This window comes from Hypanus sabinus, chromosome 1 (genome assembly GCF_030144855.1).
Source record: "Hypanus sabinus isolate sHypSab1 chromosome 1, sHypSab1.hap1, whole genome shotgun sequence".
In the NCBI taxonomy this organism is placed as follows: domain Eukaryota; kingdom Metazoa; phylum Chordata; class Chondrichthyes; order Myliobatiformes; family Dasyatidae; genus Hypanus; species Hypanus sabinus.
In genome coordinates this window covers 187,670,441-187,696,038 of record NC_082706.1, presented here as the reverse complement: position 1 = coordinate 187,696,038, position 25,598 = coordinate 187,670,441, and the positions used below count along the sequence as shown (strand labels likewise).

General features: G+C 45.2%; 1 protein-coding gene across 1 annotated transcript in view; it reads right to left on the bottom strand.

Moving 5' to 3' along the window:
* Positions 1-25,598, bottom strand: part of zc2hc1a (zinc finger, C2HC-type containing 1A) — a 90,001-nt gene that overhangs the window by 49,148 nt on the left and 15,255 nt on the right. The window contains exon 2 of the mRNA XM_059983497.1: positions 7,807-7,874. Coding sequence (XP_059839480.1) covers positions 7,807-7,874 — 68 coding nt within the window. The remainder of the gene's footprint in view (positions 1-7,806; positions 7,875-25,598) is intronic.

The following is a 25,598-nucleotide window of genomic DNA, read 5'->3' as shown; positions in this document are numbered from 1 at the left end:
CTGGGCGGCCGCGCCTCACGCATATGATATTAATAGATGCAGGAAATTAAGCAGGAATCGCCTATCTGTGCTTACAAGAATGTGCCAACACGTGAACAGATCTAGCGCAACCAAAACAATGCACAGCAGATTGGTACGGTGGCCCAGGAAATTTGAAATTACAGTTGCACGGAAAATTTGAAATCAGTGACGGATTATAGAAGAAACTGGATTACAGGTAGTTGGATTAGTGAAAGTTGACTGTATTACCTTACCAACTCTCCCAATATGTTGATGTAGATGTAACACTTTACCCAAAAGGCTGGTATATGTCTAGGGGAAAAGGAGATCCAGCAACTCACCAACCCACCTCCCGTTCACGCAGGTGCTGTGAGAATCAAGTTTATGCCTCGCGCCCGCCAACAGTATCAAATCCACAACAAATACCGTTATGAAATACACTTTAAAGAGTTTACTAAAATTAAAAGAGTAGTAGGCAATACAATATATATATATATATACACACATACATACACACACACAAGGAAAAAACAAAAGGCGCCAACTTATCAAAGTTCAGTCTGTTTAGTGCACTCGTTGGAGCTCAATCAACCAACCAATCGACCCATCCGGCCGTCGCACCTGGGACCCCAGTGGTCTTACGAGCAGTCCAGCACACGTCCACCTTCCTCGGCCTCCTCCTCACACCCAAAAACCTGCGAAAACCCCTCCCCCAAGTTCCCAGCATCACAAGACACAATAACATTCCCCATTGATTAACAATTGAATACAATTACCATATCAGCCATTCTAAAGCGAAACAACGGCGAGAGAAACACTTATCCGACAAAGAAGCATTCCTACTTGTAACAAACCAAAGAGGCCATTTTGAGTAACATACACAGGACATAGTACATAGAAAATTGGAGGATCACCTGTTTTCTTTTTTTTTGTAATTTTTTTTATTGAAGTTCATCATCAAACAAACATTTCCACATTTTCCATAATAAATGTATTTCAGACATTGTACATATATACCATATAATCATACATGTCACAAATCTCCACATAGTCTTTATCTTATAGAAAAGAGTGGAGAGCAAAAACAATCAAAAGGAAAAAACTATGTACAAGTAGGGAGTGATTTTTTTTTACAACATAGTCATTGATTTGTGAGAATAAAATCAGGCCTATGAGGCATTATGTAGTTAAACCATTTTTCCCAGTATGAATCAAATTGTTCCAGCTTATGATTAACAGATGCTGTTATCTTCTCCATTTTGTAAATGTCCATTGTAATTTCCATCCATGCATTTAAAGTTGGGCTCTCCTGTGATAACTATTTCCTAGTAAGAGTCTTTTTATCAGCCACCAACAGTATATTCATTAAATATTTATCTCTTTTCAACCATTCTTGATGTATATATCCAAAATATATGGTCTTACTCTCTAAGGGTATTTTACATTTAAAGATGTTTTGGAGGGCATTGTGTATCCCTCTCCAGTAGTCTTTGATAACAGGGCAGTCCCAAAAAAGTATGATAATGGTTTGCATTTTGATTTCCACAATTTCTCCAGCAAACAGGGAGGTTACTATCATAATGGGATTTCTGAGAGGGTGTGATAAAATATCTTACCAAGTTTTTCCATCCAAACTCCCTCCATTTCTATGAATTGGTACACTTCCATTGATACCTCCATATTATTGTCCATTTTTCCTCAGATATAATTATCCCTCCTTCCTTCTCCCATTTTGTTTTAATGTATGAAGTCGAATGTGTTTTAAGATTTGACAACCCCTTATACATGCTTGAAATGATTCTACTACTATTATCTGAATTATATGCTTTTCTAAAGAGCTCTATAAAGCATGTATTTGCCTTGGTTACATTTTTAAGTGTCTTATTAACGTATTGTCGCATCTGTAAATACCAATAAAAATCTTGTTTTTCTAATGTGTTTCTCTTTAAGCATTTCAAAACTGAACAGTGTTCCTTCTTTCATTATGTTGCAAAGAACTGTTATTCCTTTAGCTGTCCAGTCCTTAAATCTAGCATCCAATTTATTTGGTGTAAAATCCGAGTCATATGCACACCATTTAAGAATTGCAATATCTCCCTCTAGATTATATTCTTTTATAGTAGGTTTCCATATTTTAAGAGTCAATTTCACCCATGGGTTATCAATAATACTTATGTACCTTTTTAGGTTGTTATCAGCCAAAATTGCTTGTATGGGGATGGGAAGTACCCACTCCTCAATGTTATTCCATTGAGCGTCATATGATGGATTGCACCAACATATCACAGCTCTCAACTGTGCTGCAAAATAATAATCTCTAAGAGAAGGTAGACCCCATCCCTCTTTTTCCTTTGCTAATTGCAAAGTTTTGAGATGAACTCTAGGCCTTTTATCCTGCCAAATATACCTTGGTAACATCTTGTTCCATTCATTGAATTGATTTTGATTAATCTCTATTGGTAGGGTCTGAAAGAGATATAATAGTCTCGGCAGTATATTCATTTTAATAGACTCAATCCTTGAAAAAAGGAATCAGGTTTCATCTTGCATATCTTCCTTAATTTTTTTTTAATAAAAAGGCTGATTATTACATTCTGATAATTTTGCCAAATCTTTTGGCATAATGATGCCCAAATATTAAAAAGACTCTGTTTGCCATGGGATATCTACTTTCAATTTCTCTTGGTGGGCTATAGTAATATGAAAGTAATTGGGTTTTATCTTTGTTGATCTTGCATCCTGATAATTGACCACATTGTTCAAAGAATTGCATCAATCTAAGTAAAGAGTATGTTGGTTGCCCTAGATAGATCAAAATGTCATCTGCGTAACAAGCCAATTTATGCTCTGTCCCTTTAATAGTAATTCCCCTGATATCTTCATTTTGTCTGATGTATTGAGCTAATGGTTCCAGTTATAATGCGAAGAGTAGCGGTGACCATGATTAACCCTGTCTTGTGCCCCTTTCTAGGGTAAGACTATTTGATAAATATCCATTGATTTTAATCCTAGCAGTAGGGTTGTCATATAGTGTCTGTATAGTTTTAATAATTGTGGCATTTGATTCAGTTAATTGGAATTTTCTTTACAGAGTTTTACACAGATTTGGTTTCCAGGATCATGAATTCAATGAATTCATAACCCCTCTCTCTGTAAGGTCCAACAGTATTGTGGATTTTCAACAGACAAAACCAAAATAAAGACAAAAGAGCATTCAAAACAAGCCAGGGAAATGATAATACAGAAACATAAATCTGGAGAAGGGTACAAGACCATCTCAATAGCATTGAACATACATTGGACCTCAGTCCATCAGGAAAAATTGGAAAAAATATGAAACCACAGTCACACTGCCTAGGTCAGGGCACCCTTCTAAACTTATTTGCTGGAAAAGAATGGCAATTGTAAGAGAGGCTACTGTGACACCAAGTCACTCTGAGTGAGCTGCACAAGTTAGTGGCTGCAACTAGAGATGAAGTTCATGGCTCCACAATCTCTAAGAACTCTAATACAAAACGGTATTATGAAGAATGGCAAAGAAGAAGCCCTAGCTTTAAAAGAAAGCATATCCTTGCTGCCTGTAAAAACTTAGTAAAGCAATACTTAAAAGATACCGTAACAATGAGAAAGAAAGTCTTGTGGTTTGTCGAATTAAAGTGGAACTTTTTGGTCTCAACACCAAGCAGTACATGTTATACTGCGCATCAGCCAGGTAACACCATCCCTACTGCAAAGTATGGTGGAGGTAGCATCATGCTATGAGGATGCTTTTCAGTAGCAGGGACTGGAAATATGATCAGGATTGATGTGAAGATGAATGCTGCTAACCACACAGAGACTCATGAATAAAGATCTGCTAGCCCTTGCTTTGATGAACGAGATGCTGTCCCTGGCCAGAGGTCACAAGCCCTGCCTCATGTTTGAGCAGGCATTCCTGGAGCAGCTGCCCGAGGACATGTGGCTGCTGCTGTCCGACACGGATTTCAGCGACCCCTGGAAGGTGGCAGCTCAGGTGGACTTACTGTGGAATGCCAAGAAGGAGAGTGGGGCATCCATCGCACAGATCACCAGACCACGCTCCCAGCAGCAAACCAGCCACAGAGCCCGCTAACCCCAGAGGCAGGGGTGAGGAGACCAACAAACAATGGACCAACGGACAAGAGGTCGGGACACCATTTTTTGATCGAAACCGGTGCCGAGATCAGCGTCTTATCTCCGACGAGTTACGACACCCGCAACAGGGCACCGGGTCCCCCCCGAGGGCCGTGAACAGCAGCACGGTGAGGACCTATGGCACCCATATGGTGCAGCTACAGTTCGGCTCCAGCCGGTTCACGTGGGACTTCACACTGGCCGCTGTAGCTCAACCGCTTCTGGGTGCGGATTTTTTGCGGGCTCACAGCCTGCTGGTCGACCTGCCGAGGCAGAGACTGGTCCACGCTGAGACCCTTCAGACGTTCTCCCTGGGACAAGCCCAGTTGCCAGCCCCACACCTCGACTTCATCACACTGTCAGACAACGACTTCACCAGAGTCCTGGCGGATTTCCCATCGGTTCTGGCACCGCAGTTCACGGCAGCCTTGCCCCGACACGGCGTACAGCACCACATCCCGACCCAGGGACCACCCCTCCACGCCCGTGCTCGGCAGCTTCCCCCGGACAAGCTCCGACTGGTGAAGGAGGAGTTCAAGAGGATGGAGGAATTGGGGATCATCCGGCGGTCTGACAGCCCATGAGCCTCCCCCCTGCACATGGTGCCCAAAGCAACAGGGGGCTGGCAACCATGCGGCGGCTACCGCAGGCTGAACGAGGCTACCGCATCGGACTGCTACCCTGTGCCGCACATTCAGGACTTTGCAGCAAACCTACATGGCGTACGGATCTTCTCCAAGGTGGACCTCGTCTGGAGACGCCATCAAATCCCGATGCATCCGGACGACGTCCCCAAAACGGCTCTCATCACCCCATTCGGCCTTTTCGAGTTCCTCCGCATGCCGTTCGGCCGGAAGAATGCCGCACAGACGTTCCAGCAGTTAATGGACATGGTGGGACAATGGACTTCGCATTCATCTATTTGGATGACATCCTCATAGCCAGCAGCAGTCGTCGGGAGCATCTGTCCCACCTCCGTCAACTCTACGCCCGGCTGAGTGAGTACGGTCTAGCAATCAACCTGGCCAAATGCCAGTTCGAGCTCGACACCATTGACTTCCTGGGCCACAGGATTACTAAAGACGGGGCGACCCCTCTGCCCGCTAAGGTAGACGTGGTCCGCCATTTCCCCCGACCCACCACGATCAAAGGCCTTCAGGAATTTGTAGGTATGGTCAATTTCTACCACCGCTTCCTCCCTTCAGCTGCCCGAATCATGTGCCCCCTGTTTGCCCTGATGTCAGGTCTGGGCAAGGACATTACCTGGGACGAGGAGTCCGCCGCCACTTTCATTAAAACGAAAGAAGCCTTGACAAATGCTGCAAGGCTAGTGCACCCCAGAATGGACGTCCCTACTGCCCTCACAGTGGACGCCTCTAACATGGCAGTCGGTGGGGTACTGGAGCAACTCATCGCGGGTCGCTGGCAACCCCTGGCATTTTGCAGCAAACACCCGCGGTCACCCGAGCTCAAATACAGTGCTTTTGACCGGGAACTGTTGGCGCTATACCTGGCAATCCAGCATTTCAGGTACTTCTTAGAAGGTATGCCCTTCACCGCGTTCACGGACCACAAGCCGCTTACCGTTACATTCATGAAGGTGTCCAATCCCTGGTCGTCCCGCCAGCAGTGCCATCTGTCCTACATCTCTGAATACACGACGGATGTCCGGCACATCTTGGGTAAGGACAATGTCTTGGCGGACGCGCTCTCTCGCCCTAATATTCATGCCCTTTCCCAAGGGGTAGACTTTGAGGCGCTGGCAGAGGCGCAGCAGGCAGATGAGGAGATCCTGAGTTACAGAACCGCAGTCTCCAGTTTGCAGCTCCAGGACCTCCCCATAGGCCCAGGTGAGAGGACCCTACTCTGTGACGTCGCCACTGGCCAGCCCCGTCCCGTCGTCCCGGCACCTTGGCGGCGACGCATTTTCGACTCCATTCATAACTTAGCGCACCCCTCCATCAGGACAACCATCCGGATGGTCTCCAGCAGGTTCATTTGGCACGGACTCCGCAAGCAGGTCAGTGAATGGGCCAGAACGTGCATGCACTGCCAGACGGCCAAGGTGCAGCGGCACACCAAAGCTCTGCCGCAGCAATTCCACCCCACCCACCGGCGTTTCGACCACATTCATGTGGATATCATGGGCCCCCTGACAGTGTCGCGCTGAGTGCGGCACCTCCTGACTATCGTGGACCGGTTCACAAGATGGCCAGAGGTGATCCCGCTCACCGACATCACCTCCGAATCTTGCGCCCGGGCACTGATCGCCACCTGGGTGTCCCGCTTTGGTGTACCGGCCCACATTACCTCCAACAGAGGCACCCAGTTCACCTCCAGCCTGTGGTCAGCTATGGCTAGCCTTTTGGGGACTCAGCTGCACCACACCACTGCCTACCACCCACAGTCAAATGGCCTGGTGGAGCGTTTCCACCGTCACCTGAAGTCGGCTCTCATGGCCCGCCTGTGAGGAGCTAACTGGGTGGACGAGCTTCCCTGGGTCCTACTCGGCATCCGCACGGCGCCCAAAGACGATCTGCACGCCTCGTTGGTCGAGTTGGTGTACGGCGCACCCTGGTCGTCCCCGGGGAGTTCATACCAGCCCCAAGGGGGCAAGAGGAAGAACCCACAGCAGTCCTGGGCAGACAACACGAGAGGCTCGGTGACCTGGCCCCCATACCCACTGCGCAGCATGGGGAGAACCCGACCTGTGTACCCCAAGACCTGCAGAACTGTAAGTTTGTGTTTGTATGAAGGGGCGGGCATCGGCCACGGCTGCAACAGCCCTACAAGGGGCCGTTTACGGTGCTCAGGAACAATGGGTCCACGTATGTTCTGGACATTGGGGGGAGAGAGGAGGTTTTCATGGTGGACCGACTCAAACCGGCCCATGTGGATGTGGCGCAAACGGTCGAGTTCCTGGCACCGCGGCGCAGAGGCCGACCTCCCAAACAGGGTCCGGCACAGACTGTGGACATTGGGGGGTGTATCGCCGGTTCTGGGGGGGGGGGGGTTATGTGGCGACCCACTTTCTAGTGCACTCGGACCGGCTCACAAATAGCCAGCGCACTGGCACAAAGGCCAGTCCCAAAAGGGCGCCAGGTCTGCTTCACCAACAAAGGGAAAGCCTGCGGGGGATTGTGAGTACATGCCCCTACGGCATCCGCGTCCAGGGACGGCGGGATCAGGGAGACTTTAAAGCAAGGCTGTGAAGTTCGAATAAAATCTTTCTTTTAACTGCAGTTTACTAACTCCGTGTCATTATTTTAGCGCTGCGTGTAGCATACCGCTACATTACTGCTTATTTCTCACCTGTTATCAGTGACAAAAATCACTGCTTTTGAACACAAAAACATACAACTGACGCTATTTTAAAAACTGTTTGCCCTAAGCACAGTGTAGTATCTAACCGCCACACAAACTGACACTAGTTAGAACTTGTTGGGCAACAGTCACCTGCCCAAATGAAGTGGCATAGTGTCCCAAATAAGCAGTTGCCACAATGAATCAATGGCCCAATTAATCGGAATCCACTGTATTTATCATATCCAATTAACAATTCGTAGTCTCAAAGGAGCTGAATTATCTGACAACAGAATAATCATGAAGGAATAGTAAAGAATACAAGGAAATTCATATGATATTGTAACTCACCCGTGCTGCTGCCAAAAAAGTTCTTCCACAAATTCTGCAAGGTATCAAATTACGTTCAACCTTTCCACCTTTAAAATCAGAAAACCAACATTAAACTACAAGAAACTAATTATCTATAAAAGCAAACTATTAAATTAACCCCAGTCTTCTATCTCCTAAATGGTTTTTGTATGTTTTCCCAAAAATCATATTAATTTCAAGACCAATTAAAATTTGTGATTTTATTATCTTTCAAATGGAAAGCATAATTCAGGGTTTAACAAACCTTTCTTACAACGGAATCACAACAAAGACAAATTTAATAAGGTGACTATAATATTCTGCCGATATTATGTACTTGTGATAAATGATTCTACCATTTTGTGATATTTAGATTAATCTACCTCAACTATTCTATGAACTATCAAAAGATGCACAAAATGTGGTCAGCAGGTATGTTTCAAACACAAGCAACTGCAGTTACTGGCCACAAAAGAGTCCTTAACTCATTCCTGATTATCGGAATCCAAGCAGTTCCCCTCCACAAACACTCATCTGCCTGGCCGAACTTATTCTTACCTTGAACAGCTTTGCTTTCGTCTCAAATCACTTCCTACAAATTAAAGGACACTCACCTTAATTGGCTATCTGAAACAATGCCTGCTACAAACTTTCATTCCCTAATTCCTTTTTCATTACCATGGAGAACTTGTCAATTTTATCACCTTCACTACTAATTTTCAACCCACTCTTGAATTCACTTGGATATCGTCTCTCCCTTTTCTAGATTTCTCCAATTTCATCTCAGGAGACAAATTATCCACTGACATTTACTATAAACCTATTAGCCCCTATAGCTATCCAGACTGCACTCCTTTCCAGCCTGTCCTTCTAAGGATGTCACCTCTTTCTCACAGATCTTCCGCTTCTGCCCCCATCTACTCTCAATATGAGACATTGCATTCCAATATATCTAAAATGCCTTTTTCATGAAAAATGGCTTTCCTTTTACTGTCACTGATAGAGAATGCTCTCACATTCCCTGTTTCAATAAGGTTCTTCTCTCTTCCCCCCCCCCCACCTTCCTCCAAACAAAACAGAGACACAGTTCCCTTTTCACCCCACTAGTCTCTGCATCCAGCCCATCATTCTTCCACCAGCTGCAACACAATCCCAATGCAAGCCAACATCTTCTCCTCCCCACTCCCTCTGCCTTCTGCAGGGACTCCTCCTGCTGTGGGTTTTTCAATCTCAGGTTACCCTCCCTTCTGGTGTATTAACCTCCCCTCTATCCTCTGCTACTTTTGACCCTTTTCCTAGATACTCTCTCCCGCCTCCCCCCTTCCCATCTCTCCATAGTTAATTTTCATTCCCCTCCACCTTTCTCCTTTGGTTTCCATCCACCTGTTATCTATATATTTAACTCATCAACATCCAGCCTCCAGTTCTTGGTCCTTTCCTCAAAAGACTCTTGTTATTTATCAAATCACAATGGTAGCCTTTCTGTTCCTGCTTACCATCTTCCTAGCTGACTCCACCTTCACTTGCCCCCAGCTGGCTACATCTGCATTTTTTTAAAAACCTGCTTCTCTCTGTTATTTACTTGCCTCCATCTCTCAACTCTACCCTTCCCATTCCTGGTTTGATCTAGCTGCCATGCTCTTTGGTCCATCAATCACCTACTAGCCCACCTCACCACTCCTTCTCTGCTCTTCTTTCCCCACTCTTAATCCTAATACACGGTTTTGATCTGAAATGCTGACTCTTCCTCTCCCACCCACCCTCACCCATGCAGATATTATTTGACTTGCTGAGTTCATTCAGCATATTGTTGTTCCAGATGCTAACCTTTGCAGTGCCAATTTTTCTGATTTTCTGTTATTCAACATATAATCCTGAGAATCTCACAATTAAATCATATAACCATATAACAATCGCAGCACGGAAACAGGCCATCTTGGCCCTCCTAGTCCGTGCCGAACCCTTAATCTCACCTAGTCCCACCTACCCGCACTCAGCCCATAACCCTCCACTCCTTTCCTGTCCATATACCTATCCAATTTTACCTTAAATGACACAACTGAACTGGCCTCTACTACTTCTACAGGAAGCTCATTCCACACAGCTATCACTCTTTGAGTAAAGAAATACCCCCTCGTGTTTCCCTTAAACTTCTGCCCCCTAACTCTCAAATCATGTCCTCTAGTTTGAATCTCCCCTACTCTCAATGGAAACAGCCTGTTCACGTCAACTCTATCTATCCCTCTCAAAATTTTAAATACCTCGATCAAATCCCCCCTCAACCTTCTACGCTCCAATGAATAGAGACCTAACTTGTTCAACCTTTCTCTGTAACTTAATTGCTGAAACCCAGGTAACATCCTAGTAAATCGTCTCTGCACTCTCTCTAATTTATTGATATCTTTCCTATAATTCGGTGACCAGAACTGCACACAATATTCCAAATTTGGCCTTACCAATGCCTTGTACAACTTTAGCATTACATCCCAACTTCTGTACTCAATGCTTTGATTTATAAAGGCCAGCGTTCCAAAAGCCCTCTTCACCACCCTATCTACACGAGACTCCACTTTCAGGGAACTATGCACAGTTATTCCTAGATCTCTCTGTTCCTCTGCATTCCTCAATGCCCTACCATTTACTCTGTATGTTCTATTTGGATTATTCCTGCCAAAATGTAGAACCGCACACTTCTCAGCATTAAACTCCATCTGCCAACGTTCAGCCCATTCTTCTAACCGGCATAAATCTCCCTGCAGGCTTTGAAAATCCACCTCATTATCCACAACACCTCCTACCTTAGTATCATCGGCATACTTACTAATCCAATTTACCACCCCATCATCCAGATCATTTATGTATATTACAAACAACATTGGGCCCAAAACAGATCCCTGAGGCACCCCGCTAGTCACTGGCCTCCATCCCGATAAACAATTATCCACCACTACTCTCTGGCATCTCCCATCTAGCCACTGCTGAATCCATTTTATTACTCCAGCATTAATACCTAACGACTGAACCTTCTTAACTAACCTTCCATGTGGAACTTTGTCAAAGGCTTTGCTGAAGTCCATATAGACTACATCCACTGCCTTACCCTCGTCAACATTCCTCGTAACTTCTTCAAAAAATTCAATAAGGTTTGTCAAACATGACCTTCCACGCACAAGTCCATGCTGGCTACTTCTAATCAGATCTCGTCTATCCAGATAATTATAAATACTATCTCTAAGAATACTTTCCATTAATTTACCCACCACTGATGTCAAACTGACAGGTCTATAATTGCTAGGCTTCCTTCTAGAACACTTTTTAAACAATGGAACCACATGAGCAATACGCCAATCCTCCGGCACAATCCCCGTTTCTAATGACATATTAAAGATCTCCGTCAGAGCTCCTGCTATTTCTACACAAACTTCCCTCAAGGTCCTGGGGAATATCCTGTCAGGACCCGGAGATTTATCCACTTTTAAATTTCTTAAAAGCGCCAGTACCTCCACCTCTTTAATTGTCATAGGTTCCATAACTTCCTTACTTGTTTCCCACACCTTAGACAATTCAATATCCTTCTCCTTAGTGAATACCGAAGAGAAGAAATCATTCAAAATCTCTCCCATCTCCTTCGGTTCCACACATAGCTGACCACTCTGATTCTCTAAGGGGCCAATTTTATCCCTCACTATCCTCTTGCTTTTAATATAACTGTAGAAACCTTTCGGATTTACTTTCACCTTATTTGCCAAACCAACCTCGTATCTTCTTTTAGCTTTTCTAATCTCTTTCTTAAGATTCCTTTTACATTCTTTATATTCCTTGAGCAATTCCTTTACTCCATGCTGCCTATATCTATTGTAGACATCCCTCTTTTTCTGAACCAAATTTCTAATATCCCTTGAAAACCATGGTGCTCTCAAACCTTTAACCTTTCCTTTCACCCTAACAGGAACATAAAGATTCTGTACCCTCATAATTTCACCCTTAAATGACCTCCATTTCTCTATTACATCCTTCCCATAAAACAACTTGACCCAATCCACTCTCTCTAAATCCCTTCGCATCCCCTCAAAGTTAGCCTTTCTCCAATCAAAAATCTCAACTCTAGGTCCAGTCCTGTCCTTCTCCATAATTATATTGAAGCTAATGCTATTGTGATCACTGGACCCGAAGTGCTCCCCAACACATACATCTGTCAGGTGACCTATCACATTCCCTAACAGGAGATCCAACACTGCCCCATCTCTAGATCCACCTGTAACTCACTCTTGGTTGACTAGTATTCAATATAAAAACTTTCAGAATCCCTCAATTAGACTTGGCCTGTAAGGCATTCTTACATGTCTTACGTTCTATATATAATTACCACAAACCTTTAACTGGCTATCAGTTATTTTTAAAATACAGTGCATATGAAAAGTATTCACCCCCCTTGAAAGTTTTCATGTTTTATTGTTTTACAACACTGAATCACAGTGGATTTAATTTGGGTTTCTTGACACTAATCAACAGAAAGAGACTTCTGTGTCAAAATGAAAACATCTCTACAAAGTGATCTAAATTATTACAAATATAAAACACAAAATAATTGATTGCACAAGTATTCACTCCCTTTAATATGAAACAACAAATCATCACCGCTACAGCCAACTGGTTGTAGAAGTCACATAATTAGTTAAATGGAGATCTGTGCACAGTCAAGGCGTCTCAATGAAAATACACCTGCACTGGAAGGTCCAACTCCTGGCAGACCAATATCCAGGCAAAAACTATATCATAAAGACAAAAGAACACTCCAAGCAACTCCACATAAAAAGGTTATTGAAAAGCACGTCAGGAGATGGATACAAGAAAATTTCCAAGCCATCAAATATCCCTTAGAGTACAGTAAAGTCAATTATCACAAAATGGAATGGATATGGCCCGGCTGTAAACCTGCCTAGAGAAGGCCATCCTCAAACACTGAGTGACCAAGCAAGAAGGGGACTAGTGAAGGAGGCTTCCGAGAGACTTATAACAACTCTGAAGAAGTTATAAGCTTCAGTGGCGGAGATGGGAAAGACAGCACATTCAACAACTGTTGCTAAGGTGCTTCACCTGTTGCAGCTTTACGTAAGAAAGTCAAAGAGAATCACTGTTGAAAAAACTCTCATGAAATCTTGGCCAGTTTGCCAGAAGGCAGTTGGGAGGCTCTGAAGTCAGCTGGAAGAAGGTGCTATGGTCTGATGAAACCAAAATTGAGCCTTTTGGTCATCAGACACAATTCTATGTTTGGCATAAGCCAAACACCACACATCATCAAAAACACATCATCCCTTCTGTATAGCATGGTGATAAGCTGCATCATGCTGTGGGGTTGCTTCACTGCAGCAGGCCCTGGAAGGCTTGTGAAGGGTGAAATAAATGTAGCAAAATACTGAATGCAGAGAAATTCTGGAGGAAACTTTGATGCAGTGCGTAAGAAAACAGCAACTTGGGAGAAAATTTGTTTTCCAGCAAGACAATGACCCCAAACATAAAGCCAAAGGGACACAGGAATGGCTTAAAAACAATAAAGTTAATATTCTGCAGTGGCCAAGTCAGAGACTAGTTATCAATCCAATTGAGAATGTGTGGCTGGACTTGAAAAGGGCTGTTTACTCTTGATTCCTATGCAAGCTGACAGAGCTTGAGCAGTTTTGTCAAGAACGGGGAAAAATTGCAGTGTCCAGATGTGCAAAGCTGATAGAGACCCATCCACACAGACTCAAGGCTGTAATTGCTATGAAAAGTGCATCTACAAGATACTGGCCTGAACGGGGTGAATACTTAATCATTTTGTGTTTTATATTTGTAATTAATTTAATCACTTTGTAGAGATCTGTTTTCACTTTTTCTGTTGAACAATGCCATAAAAGCCAAATTAACGTGAATGTTGTAAAACAGTAAAACATGAAAACTTCCACTGCGGGGGGGGGGGGGGGGGAGGTGAATACCTTTTATAGGCACTGTAATTCCACTCAAATTTTCACTCACTCTCATTTGTCAAATTGTAACTAAACAGCCCAACTCCTCGAAAATTTCCTGTATTTTGTGTTATATTGTCTGAGCTTCACTTTCAGGATATCATGTCAAGTAGCTTTATCCTAGACTTGGGTTGCTTTTGGCAACACTGTTGGTTTTTCCATGTTACCGTTTCATGAATCATGTTATCATTTACTGTAATCAGAATTGAGGTAGCATTTTAACTGTTGTGGGGGCTCGTTCGGGATCGATTTCGTTGGATGCTGTCCGATTGCCCTGAGCATTGATCCAGTGCATTGTGTGCTTAAGCCTGTGTTCAACTATTGTTCAGTAAAGTGATCAAGTTTCATAGTTATGGACGCTGTAGGGATTGAGCGGTGGTGCAAATCATTACGGATCACTACACCAGATAAGCGTATGCCTTCCCTACCAAGGAACAGAGGGCATCCATCATGGCCAAAGTGTTATGGGAGAAGCATTTCATTTATTATGGTCTCCCTAGGTGGATACATAGCAACCAAGAACTGGATTTCAAGAGTAGGCTCGTACAGGAGATACTGAGCATGTTTGGAGTCCAGAAGTCAAGGACTACACCTTATTGGTCACATGATGATCCCCAGTCCGAAAGGTTCAATCAGCCCTTGCTAGATGTGCTCAGAACCTTGGACATCAGTAAAAAGAACATGTGGAGCTAACATATTGGACATCTGGTCCACTGCTACAACTGTAGACAGCATAATGCTACTGGGTACTCGTATTATCTGATGTTCAGGCACAAGCTAAGTTACCTGTTGACCTCTGTTTTGGGACGGGTGGGGAAGATCTACAACAGAAGACTTATCTGAAATATGTGCCTGATATGAGAAGGGAGCTGAAAAAGGCTTATGAACAAGTTGAGGTCTCAACTATAAGCAGAATATAGGAAATAAGAGGAGGTATGATCAAAAGGTTAGGTTCTCCCAACTAATGCCTGGAGATGGAGTCTGCATAAAGAATTTGGGGCTACCCGGGAAGCACAAGTTGGCTGATTGCTGGGCAGATATACCCAGTGTAGTAGAGAGTCAGATGCCAAATGTACCAGTTTTCCAGGTGAAACTAGAGGATGGGAAGGGACCTGTCAAGATTCCCTATTGGAACCATGTTCTAACCCTGAGACAAGAGGTACATGTTGACCCAGAGCCTGAGCTGGGCCCTACACCTAGTAACAGGGCTCTACAGCGATGTGGGGGAACCGAAGTACTGGCAGCAGGAAGGGTTAGACCGGACCCTACCCAATTGTGATATGGACGTGGAGGTTGAGAAAGTGAGGGTGTGGTATATGCTGCCCTTCACAAACTCCCCCATAATTGATGAAGAGATTCTAAACCCTTCTTGCGCATTGCAAGTGAAAGGGGGGTGGGGGGAAATCAAGCGGTGGACAGGCAGGTTTGTGGCTAGAAAATAACGGGAGGCATGAGGCATAAAGTAACTGGGCATGAGGATGAGCTCAGACAAGTGATGAGGGGACCCGAGCTGTGCAGAGGTACGAGTAATGGACAGACAAAGGCCTCCACAGGTAGACAGGAAAGAGTAGATGAAGAGGTAGATGATGGGGTAAGGAGGTCCCAAAGAGTCAGTCAAGAGATCCCCAGACAAACAGATGGGGAACAGAGTGTGGCACCTATTCCCTTGGTGACCCATGTCACTGTCATTTACACCTGGGCTGGACTTTGTGCTTTGTAATGAAGGGGTGGCAAATTATCTCAAACTCATGAGGACATGACTAATTTTGGTGAGGTAAAGAGTGTAACTCTGGAAAAGGTTTCACTGCTAACGTAATGGTCTTTCTGTCGAAGCCATGTTTGGGTTATGGTTAGAGATAACAGGTTCTTTGGAATTTGAGCTGGGTCTTGGTTCAGAAAAGGGAAAGCACTGAAGAGAACCAGTCGTAGGATTTGACCCGGTGGCGTACTGTGATTCGATGGAGCAAGGGTCTGCAGTTGACTGAGGATCGGTGAATATGACTTTAAGAAACATAGAAAACCTACAGCACAATACAGGTGCTTCGGCCCTCAAAGTTGTGCTGAACATGTCCCTAACTTAGAAATTACTAGCTTATCCACAGCCCTCTATTTTTCTAAGCTCCACGTACCTATCCAGAAGTCTCTTAAAAGACCCTATCTTATCCACCTCCACCTCCGTAGCCGGCAGCCCATTTCATGCACTCATCACTCTATGAGTAAAAAACTTACCTCTGACATCTCCTCTGTACCTACTCCCCAGCACCTTAAACCTGCATCCTCTTGTGGCAACCACTTCAGCCCTGGGAAAAAGCCTCTGACCATCCACACGATCAATGCCTCTCATCATCTTATACACCTCTATCAGGTCACCTGTCATCCTCTGTCACTCCGAGAAAAGGCTGAGTTCACTCAACTCATTCTCATAAGGCATGCTCCCCAATCCAGGCAATGTCTTGTAAATCTCCTTTGCACCCTTTCTAAAGTTTCCACATCCTTCCTGTAGTAGAGCAACCAGAATTGAGCACAGTACCCCAAGTGGGGTCTGACCAGGGTCCTATATAGCTGCAACATTACCTCTCGGCTCCTCAATTCAATTCCATGATTAATGAAGGCCAATACTCTTGGACAATGACTCCCATCCACTCCATAATGTACTGGTTAGGCACAGGAGTACATTCAGCCAGAGACTCATTCCACTGAGATGTAACACTGTGCGTCATAGGAAGTCATTCCTGCCTGTGGCCATCAAACTTTACAACTCCTCCCTTGGAGTGTCAGACATCCTGAGCCAATAGGCTGGTCCTGGACTTAATTCCACTTGGCACAATTAACTTACTATTATTTAATTATTTATGGTTTTATATTGCTATATTTCTACACTGTTCTTGGTTGGTGCCGCTGTAACAAAACCCAGTTTCCCTCAGGATCAATAAAGTATGTCTGTCTGTCTGTATGTAGTGTGCTGTCCGTTATTTCTTGGCACTGAATTTGTAACAGGGTAGCAAATTACACAGTATCCACACAAACTGGTCTTTGGGGTGGAAGAGCCATCTCATGGGTTTGGCGGGATTGGAGTGTATATTCCCTATTCTTATGCAGCCCAAGGAAACCGAGGGGGTTTCACTGTCAATCATGGCCAATATTATGAAGGTACCACAGCTCTGAGGGGCTGAAGGAGCGGGAGCAGCCCCCTCCTTCCGGAGAATCGCAAGATCGCTATTAATTCCGGACTCGGAAGTGAGAGACAATGCAACGGTTTTGACCATTGTCCATAGGGGCACCTGTGTCACGTGCATGTCCCGGCTATGTGACAACTACCATGGACATGAATACCCTCGAGCAATGTGGGGGTGGAGATTGCATCACCCTACTTTGATGGACAGCCACAACTCTGCAAGTAAAGATAAAAGGGGACTGCAGGAGGCGGTACCCCCAGAGAGAGACGCTCCCGAAGAACTTGATTGCTCAACGCTCCCGTGAGAGCTGGAAGCCGCGCAACGCCACGTGCGCTCCTAACTCCTTTGGCCTAGGGAGTGGGTGGCTGATGATACCGAGAAAGACCTCACACTAACAAAGGGGAAAACAACACTCCCCTGATTTAATGGAGTGGCTGCGTAAAGACCCGGGCAAGTTTTCTTTTCGTTTTCACCAATCCCTCTAAAACACGTGAAACCCAGCCGGAAGGTAAAAGTCTGCAGACTTCTGAGTGACTTTTATATTTCCAACGGACAATATATTATCCCTTAGACAACAGCCGAGATTATTTCATAATGATAATTATTGCTATACCCGCGTTTTAGATTGAGTTTTTACTGACATATACGATCTGAATGTTTGTGTTAACCTTGCTTTTTGTGCTCCCCTTTTGAATAAAACGTTTGAAAATAGTGCCATCAGACTCCAACGGACCTCTCTATCTTTGCTGGTGAGTTATCCAGTTACGGGATATGTAACAACTTGGGGGTTCTCGTCTTGAGATTTGACACCAAATTGGGAGGCCAGTGAATCGGGCTTGTAAATCAAAAACGTGAATCTGGTTACGCGGGTAGCCAGATGGGAAACCAGCAAAGATGGACGTGGGTGAATTTATGGAAAACCCGACGGTGGGGGCGCTAGAGGCGGCCACCAAATCAGACTTGTTAAATTTGGTGAAGGGGTTGAACCTCACAGAAGTGAGGTCGTCCATGAAAAAGCGGGAGGTACGAAGGGCCATAACTCAGTATTACGTTGGGAAGAATGTGTTTGAAGATGAGGTATTGGACGATATCCTTGACAAAGTACCATCAAGTGGGATGGTTCAGTTAGAGGTGAAGAAATTAAAGTTGGAACGTGAAATTAAGTTAAAAGAGCTGGAAGCGGCTGAGAGAGAGAGAGAGAGAGAAAGGCAAAGACAGCATGAAATTCACCTGAAGAAGCTAGAAGCAGAAGAGAAAGAGAGGGAACGGGCCGAGAAAGAGAAACAGAGGCAACATGACCGGGAAATTGAGAAGATGAAGAACGAGCGAAGAGATCAAGGGTTAGACCAAGCAGAGCGGTTTAGTGTTAGTAGGGAGTTGAGATTGGTGCCCCCGTTCGAGGAGACAGATGTCGATAGCTATTTCTTGCTTTTTGAAAAGGTGGCAGTAAATCAGAAGTGGCCAAAAGATGAGTGGGTGGCGTTGTTACAAAGTGTGTTAAAGGGGAAAGCCCAACGAGCATATGCGGCATTGTCCCTGGAGGAGGGAGGAGCGGAGAATTATGATGAGGTAAAAAAGGTCATTCTCTGGACTTACAAATTGGTATCTGAGGCCTATAGACAAAAGTTTAGAAATTTAAGGAAAGAGTGGAATCAAACATATACCGAGCTAGCCCATGAGAAGGGGGTGCTCTTGGACCGTTGGTGCACCGTGGAAGGAGTGGACGAGGATTATGGGCATCTCAGGGAGTTACTTTTGATTGAGGAATTTAAAAGTTGTGTTCCGGAGGAGATCCGGATATATTTGACCGAGAGGCCGACTAAGTCCGTCTCAGAATCTGCTAGGTTCGCAGATGAATATGCCCTCACTCACAAGACAAGGTTTTCCTCGACAAAAAGTTACCCGTGAGACCGTGGGAACGGTAGGGAAAGCCCGCCGGCTAAGGTGGAAACTCAGCCGGGAGCTAGCCGAAAAAGTGAGGACACCAGGCCAGAAACCTGGAGATTTCCTGGTTTGACCTGTTTTAATTGTGGAAAGGTGGGGCATATTGCATCAAAGTGCTCCGCTCCTAAGAGGGAGCCAGAAAAAGGGAAAGCAGCTATTCCTGTAGGATGTATTGCGTCAATCGGGAAATCGGCGAGAGGGCCCCTGGTAGATGGAGTACAGGAGGGGCGTGAGACGTTTAGTTCCGAAGGAACCGTGTCCCTGGAGGAGGGGGGCCCACAAATTCCAGTACGGATCTGGAGAGACAGTGGGGCTGAGCTATCATTGATAAGCCGTAAAGTGCTAGAGTTCGGACCTCCGACGGGAGAGGTAGCCCTGAAAGGCATAGGAAAAGGGACCGAAGTGGTACCCTTGCATAGGGTCATTCTAGATTGTGAGTTGGTGTCGGGACCAGTAGAGCTGGGGGTCCTGCCGGAGTTGCCGGGGGAAGGCGTGGATGTCCTTCTGGGGAACGACCTAGCGGGAGGAAAAATGGGAGCAGCAGTGAAGCTAACAACCCAGCCTGCGAGGATTGAGGCCCCTCCCTCAGATCTGAAGGTATACCCCGCCTGCACGGTCACTCGCAGCATGTCGAAAAAGACAGCTGAGAGAGAGAGCAGATTAAATCCGGCCAGTTTTGATTTGGCCGACACATTTTTACCGACTCTGTACCAGCGAGGGTCAGAGGAAGAGAAACTGGAGAGAAAGGAGGGGGGAGGTAGACGTGCCACTAGCCAGATGAGAGTTTGTACGGGAACAGGAAAGTGACGAGGAGCTGATAGCCTTGAGAGAGCTGGTTCTTTCGGAGACCGAGGTTGAAACCGAGCTCGAAGGTTACTACCTGAAGGAGGGTGTGTTGATGAGGAAGTGGAGGCCCCCCAAGGTGTCGGTCGATGAGGACTGGGCGGTGGTACATCAGATAGTAGTCCCAAAAGTGTATCGGGAAGAAATTTTTAACTTAGCTCATAAGGGACCGTTAGGTGGGCATTTGGGAATAACGAAGACAGTGGATCGGGTTCAAAGAGAGTTCTATTGGCCAAACCTGAGAAAGGAGATTATTGAATATTGTAAAAGCTGTCATACCTGCCAAATGGTGGGTAAGCCAAATCAAGTTATCCCTAAGGCACCCCTACGACCCATCCCCGCGTGCGCAGAGCCCTTCTCCCGAATCATTGTGGATTTTGTGGGACCCCTACCAAAAACGGCGAGGGGGCAGCAGTATATCATGACCATGATGTGTGCCGCTACACGATTTCCGGAGGCTGTGCCTCTGGGTAATATTAGAACCGCTGTGGTGGTAGGGGCCCTCATTAAATTCTTTACCACAGTGGGGCTGCCTAAGGAGATACAATCGGATCAGGGGAGTACCTTCACATCTACCGTATTTAGGCAGATGATGACCCAGCTAGGGATAGAACAAATTCTAGCCTCCGCGTACCACCCGGAATCCCAAGGGGTGTTGGAAAGGTTCCACGCTACACTAAAGACCATGCTTAAAACTTATTGTCAGGAGAACGTTCGAGACTGGGATGAGGCTTTACCCCTTCTGTTATTTGCCGTCAGGGATACAGTCCAGTGCTCACTGGGGTTCAGTCCGTTTGAACTCGTTTTCGGTCACAGGCCCAGGGGCCCTCTAACCCTCCTGAGAGAAAAGTGGTCTAGCCTGACCGTTCAAGTCAGTGTGATCGACTATTCTGGGACTATTCCGGGAGAGGCTGCATAAAGTATGCGCCTTGGCAAAGGAAAACCTTAAAGAATCCCAGGAAAAGATGAGTCAGTGGTATAACCTGAAAGCGAGAGAACGAGAGTTTAATGTAGGCAACAAGGTTTTGGTCCTATTTCCAGTAGTTAACCATCCCCTTCAGGCGAGGTTTCAAGGACCATATACCGTGCGTAAGAAAATAGACTCACTGAATTACGTGATTGAAACCCCCGATCGGCGAAAGCTGACCCAGTTAGTTCACGTGAATATGATGAAAAGGTACCATGACACCCCCTCCGCGGTGGTCGGGGCGGCCATGAAAACCGATGAGGTAGGGGGGGATGGTCAGGAGGGACCAGAGCGGTTTGAAAAGATAGGTATAGTCCCCACCAGATTGGAGAACTCTATGGTATTGGCAAGCCTTGCGGATAAAGTTATACACTTACAGCCTGAACAGAGGGAGCAGATAATACAGCTTATTCACCGGCATGCAGACTTATACCCAGATGTTCCCCGAAGGTGCAGTGGGACGCAACATGATGTGATAGTTACCTCAACTCAGCCCATAAAACAGGCATCTTATCGTATGAATTCCGAAAAGAGCCAGCTAGTAAGAAAGGAGATTGAACATATGCTAGCTGCTGGGATAATCCGCGAATCCTCTTCCGCGTGGGCTTCTCCTTGCGTGTTTGTCCCAAAACTGGACGGTACCATAAGATTCTGTACCGATTACCGGAAGGTCAACGCGGTCACCCAGACAGATGCTTACCCTATTCCCCGGGTGGATGATTGCATTGACCAAGTGGGGAAGGCGAGGTACATCACAAAAGTTGACTTGCTAAAGGGGTACTGGTGTGTTCCTTTAACGGACAGGGCTCGAGAGATTTCCACCTTTGTCACCCCGTCCAGGTTGTACGAGTACAACGTTATGCCATTTGGGATGAAAAATGCACCAGGGACATTTCAGCGGATGATAGACGCTGTGATAAAGGGGCTAACCCACACCAAGGCTTATCTTGACGATGTGGTAGTGTGGAGTGACACCTGGGGGGAGCACCTGGAGGCCGTGGAAAATCTGTTTACCCAAATGTCGACAGCCCACCTTACAGTAAACCTTGCCAAGAGTGAATTTGGTCATGCCACTATCACCTATTTGGGGTATGTGGTGGGAGAGGGACAGTTGGCTCCTGTGCAGGCGAAGGTACAGGCTATTTCTGAGGTTCCTGTACCCTACAATAAAAGGGCTCTGAGGAGGTTTTTGGGCATGGTGGGATACTATCGGAAATTCTGTAGAAACTTTGCGGACATTGCGCTCCCCTTTACAAAACTCCTGCGGAAGGAGGAAAGATTTGAGTGGGGTCCCTCTTGTCAGAGTGCTTTTGAAAAGTTAAAAGCCGTATTGTGCCATCACCCGGTGTTAAAAGCACCCAATTTGTTAGCACCCTTCTCCTTGGCAACGGACGCCAGTGATGAGGGGGCAGGAGCGATCCTCTTACAGCAAGCAGGGGATGGAGTGGAGCACCCGGTAGCATATTTCTCTCGGAAGTTCAATGTACACCAGAGGAATTACTCTACCGTAGAAAAGGAATTGTTGGTACTTGTGTTGGTGATACAACATTTCGAAGTGTACATTTGTCCCACGCAAAAACCCCTAGTGGTCTATACCGATCACAACCCATTGGTATTCCTGGCCAATATGAAAAATAAAAACAGGAGGTTATTGAGCTGGAGTCTGATGCTGCAGGAATTTGATATTAAGATACAGCACATTAAGGGGAGTGATAATGTGCTAGCGGATTGTTTATCTAGATGCTGAACAAAAGGTGTAACTGTATGGCTCTGTGGAAAAAAAAAGCAAGCTTGGGTATTGTAAAAAAAAAACTCTGTAAGACACTGTACAACTTCGTTTTTTTTAAACCGCTGGTAAAAAAAAAACGCTGTTTACAGGGGAGGTGTTATGAAGGTACCACAGCTCTGAGGGGCCGAAGGAGCGGGAGCAGCCCCCTCCTTCCGGAGAATCGCAAGATCGCTATTAATTCGGGACTCGGAAGTGAGAGACAATGCAACGGTTTTGACCATTGTTCGTAGGGGCACCTGTGTCACGTGCATGTCCCGGCTATGTGACAACTACCATGGACATGAATACCCTCGAGCAATGTGGGGGTGGAGATTGCATCACCCTACTTTGATGGACAGCCACAACTCTGCAAGTAAAGATAAAAGGGGACTGCAAGAGGCGGTACCCCCAGAGAGAGACGCTCCCGAAGAACTCGATCGCTCAATGCTCCCGTGAGAGCTGGAAGCCGTGCAACGCCACGTGCGCTCCTAACTCCTTTGGCCTAGGGAGTGGGTGGCTGATGATACTGAGAAAGACCTCGCACTAACAAAGGGGAAAACAACACTCCCCTGATTTAACGGAGTGGCTGCGTAAAGACCCGGGCAAGTTTTCTTTTCGTTTTCACCAATCCCTCTAAAACACGTGAAACCCAGCCGGAAGGCAAAAGTCTGCAGACTTCTGAGTGACTTTTATATTTCCAACGGACAATATATTATCCCTTAGACAACAGCCGAGATGATTTCATAATGATAATTATTGCTATACCCGCGTTTTAGATTGAGTTTTTACTGATATATACGATCTGAATGTTTGTGTTAACCTTGCTTTTTGTGCTCCCCTTTTGAATAAAACGTTTGAAAATAGTCCCATCAGACTCCAACGGACCTCTCTATCTTTGCTGGTGAGTTATCCAGTTACGGGATATGTAACAGCAACAAGTCAGATGCTCTACACCAACATTAAAATTTTGAAAAAAAACTACACCAAAACAAATCTACATCACTAAATATGTCACATTATCTCTATGTCAAGAAATAAGAGTTGGAAAAATTGTTTCAATTTTTAAAATGTAATCAATCATTCCAGTTAGCTGCCACCCTCCTCTATTACCTCAGACACTGCACTGTAAACACCTTATAAGCCACTTTTTATAGTGTTGCTTACATTGTAAATATATGTTGATATTTATGTATTCAGAACTCTACCATTGAGGGTCCCAAGCCTGGCAGTGAAAGAAGGAGGGTTAAATATTGGACTGGCAAACCCATCCCGTAAAAACCCTAGAAATGCTACAGAAATACCAAAAGGAGCTCATCCCTGGGAGACGAAGGACAAGATGGGCTACACCTGGGGTAACTTGAAAGACTAGCCCAAGCTGCTGTGGGTGGCCCATACCCCAGTAGGGATAATGGGCTTAAGTAATTTATGTATTTATGCACATTTTATTCCATTTCTATACTTCTAACTTATTTTGTATAATTCTTTGCAATTCTTAAATATTACTTTTTGTTGCGTATCAGAGTCAGAAAAATACAGCACAGAAACAGGCCCTTCGGCTCATCTAACCCATGATGAACCCATTGAAACTGCTTATTCCTACTGACCTGCACTGGGACCACAGCCCTCCATACCTCTACCATCCATGTACCCATCCAAGCTTCTCTTAAACTCTGAAATTGAGCTCACATGGACCACTTGTGCTGGCAGCTCATTCCACACTCTCACAATGCCAACACACCACATCTGAATGTATATAATGAATAAAGTTGATGCTTAATCATTAATCCTCTGGTATTATATACTCTATTTTGTCTGCCAAGCAGGAGATTACTTGTGTTATGAGTAGCTTAACAGAGGCCAATTAAAAAGAAGTGAGGTGTAAGCAAAGCAGCCTTTGTTGGAGTAGGACAGTGTTGGAGTTGTCAGGCTTTGGCTCAATAGGCTTCACCAAGAACAGGTGGCAGCTGAGGGTGCTGAGTCATTCTGAATCATTTAGATGATTGCAGAACTTAAGCTCAAGCAGTTAGAGCCAAAGGTATGATAAGTGTAGATAGGATAGTTGCTAAGACTGTGGAATGCTTCTCCTGTAAGATATGGAATTGCAGGGTACCTAATGGTCTCCCTAATGATTACATCTACATTAAGAGCATTGAACTTCAACTCTAGGCTGACAAGGTCAAGAAACTGGAGCTGGAGCGAGATATATTCAGGACCCTATGAGAGGCTGAAAACCTCATACATAAGACTTTTACTGAGATCATCAAACCCAGAGCGCAGGCTCCAGATAGTAGATGGATGAGTACCAGGATAAACAAGGAGAGTAAGCAGTCAGTGCTGGGTTCCCCTATTCCCCTCAGGAATAAATATCCCCTTTGGATAATGCTGTGGAGGATGACATATGACATAGAGGTGTATACGATGAGAGGCATTGATCGTTTTGATAGCCAGAGGCTTTTTCCCAGGCTTCTATCAGGCCACCTCTCATCCTTCATTGTTCCAAGGAGAAAAGGCCAAGTTCACTCAACCTAAGTTACACCCTCCAATCCAGGCAATATCCTTGAAAACTCCTCTAGACTCTCCACATCCTTCCTGTAGTGAGGTGACCAGAACTGAACACAGTACTCCAAGTGGAGTCTTATATAGCTGTAACATTACCTCACTGCTCTTGAACTCAATCCCATGGTTGGTGAATACCAACACTCAATATGCCTTCTTAACAACACTGTCAACCTGTACAGCAGCTTTCAGTGCCCTATGGACACGGACCCCAAGATCTTTCAGATCCTGCATACTGCCAAGAATCTTACCATTAATATTATATTCTGTCTTCAAACTTGACATACCAAAATGAACCACTTCATATTTATCTGTGTTGAAGTCCCTCTGCCACTTTTCAGCCCAGTTCTGATTCCTATCAATGTCCTGCTGTAACCTCTGACAACCCTCCAGACTATCCACAACACCCCCAACCTTTGTGTCATCAGCAAACCTACTAACCCACTCTTCTACTTCTTCATCCTGGTCATTTATAAAAATCACAAAGAGGAAGGGTCCAGAAGAGATCTCTGTGGAACACCAACTGGTCACTG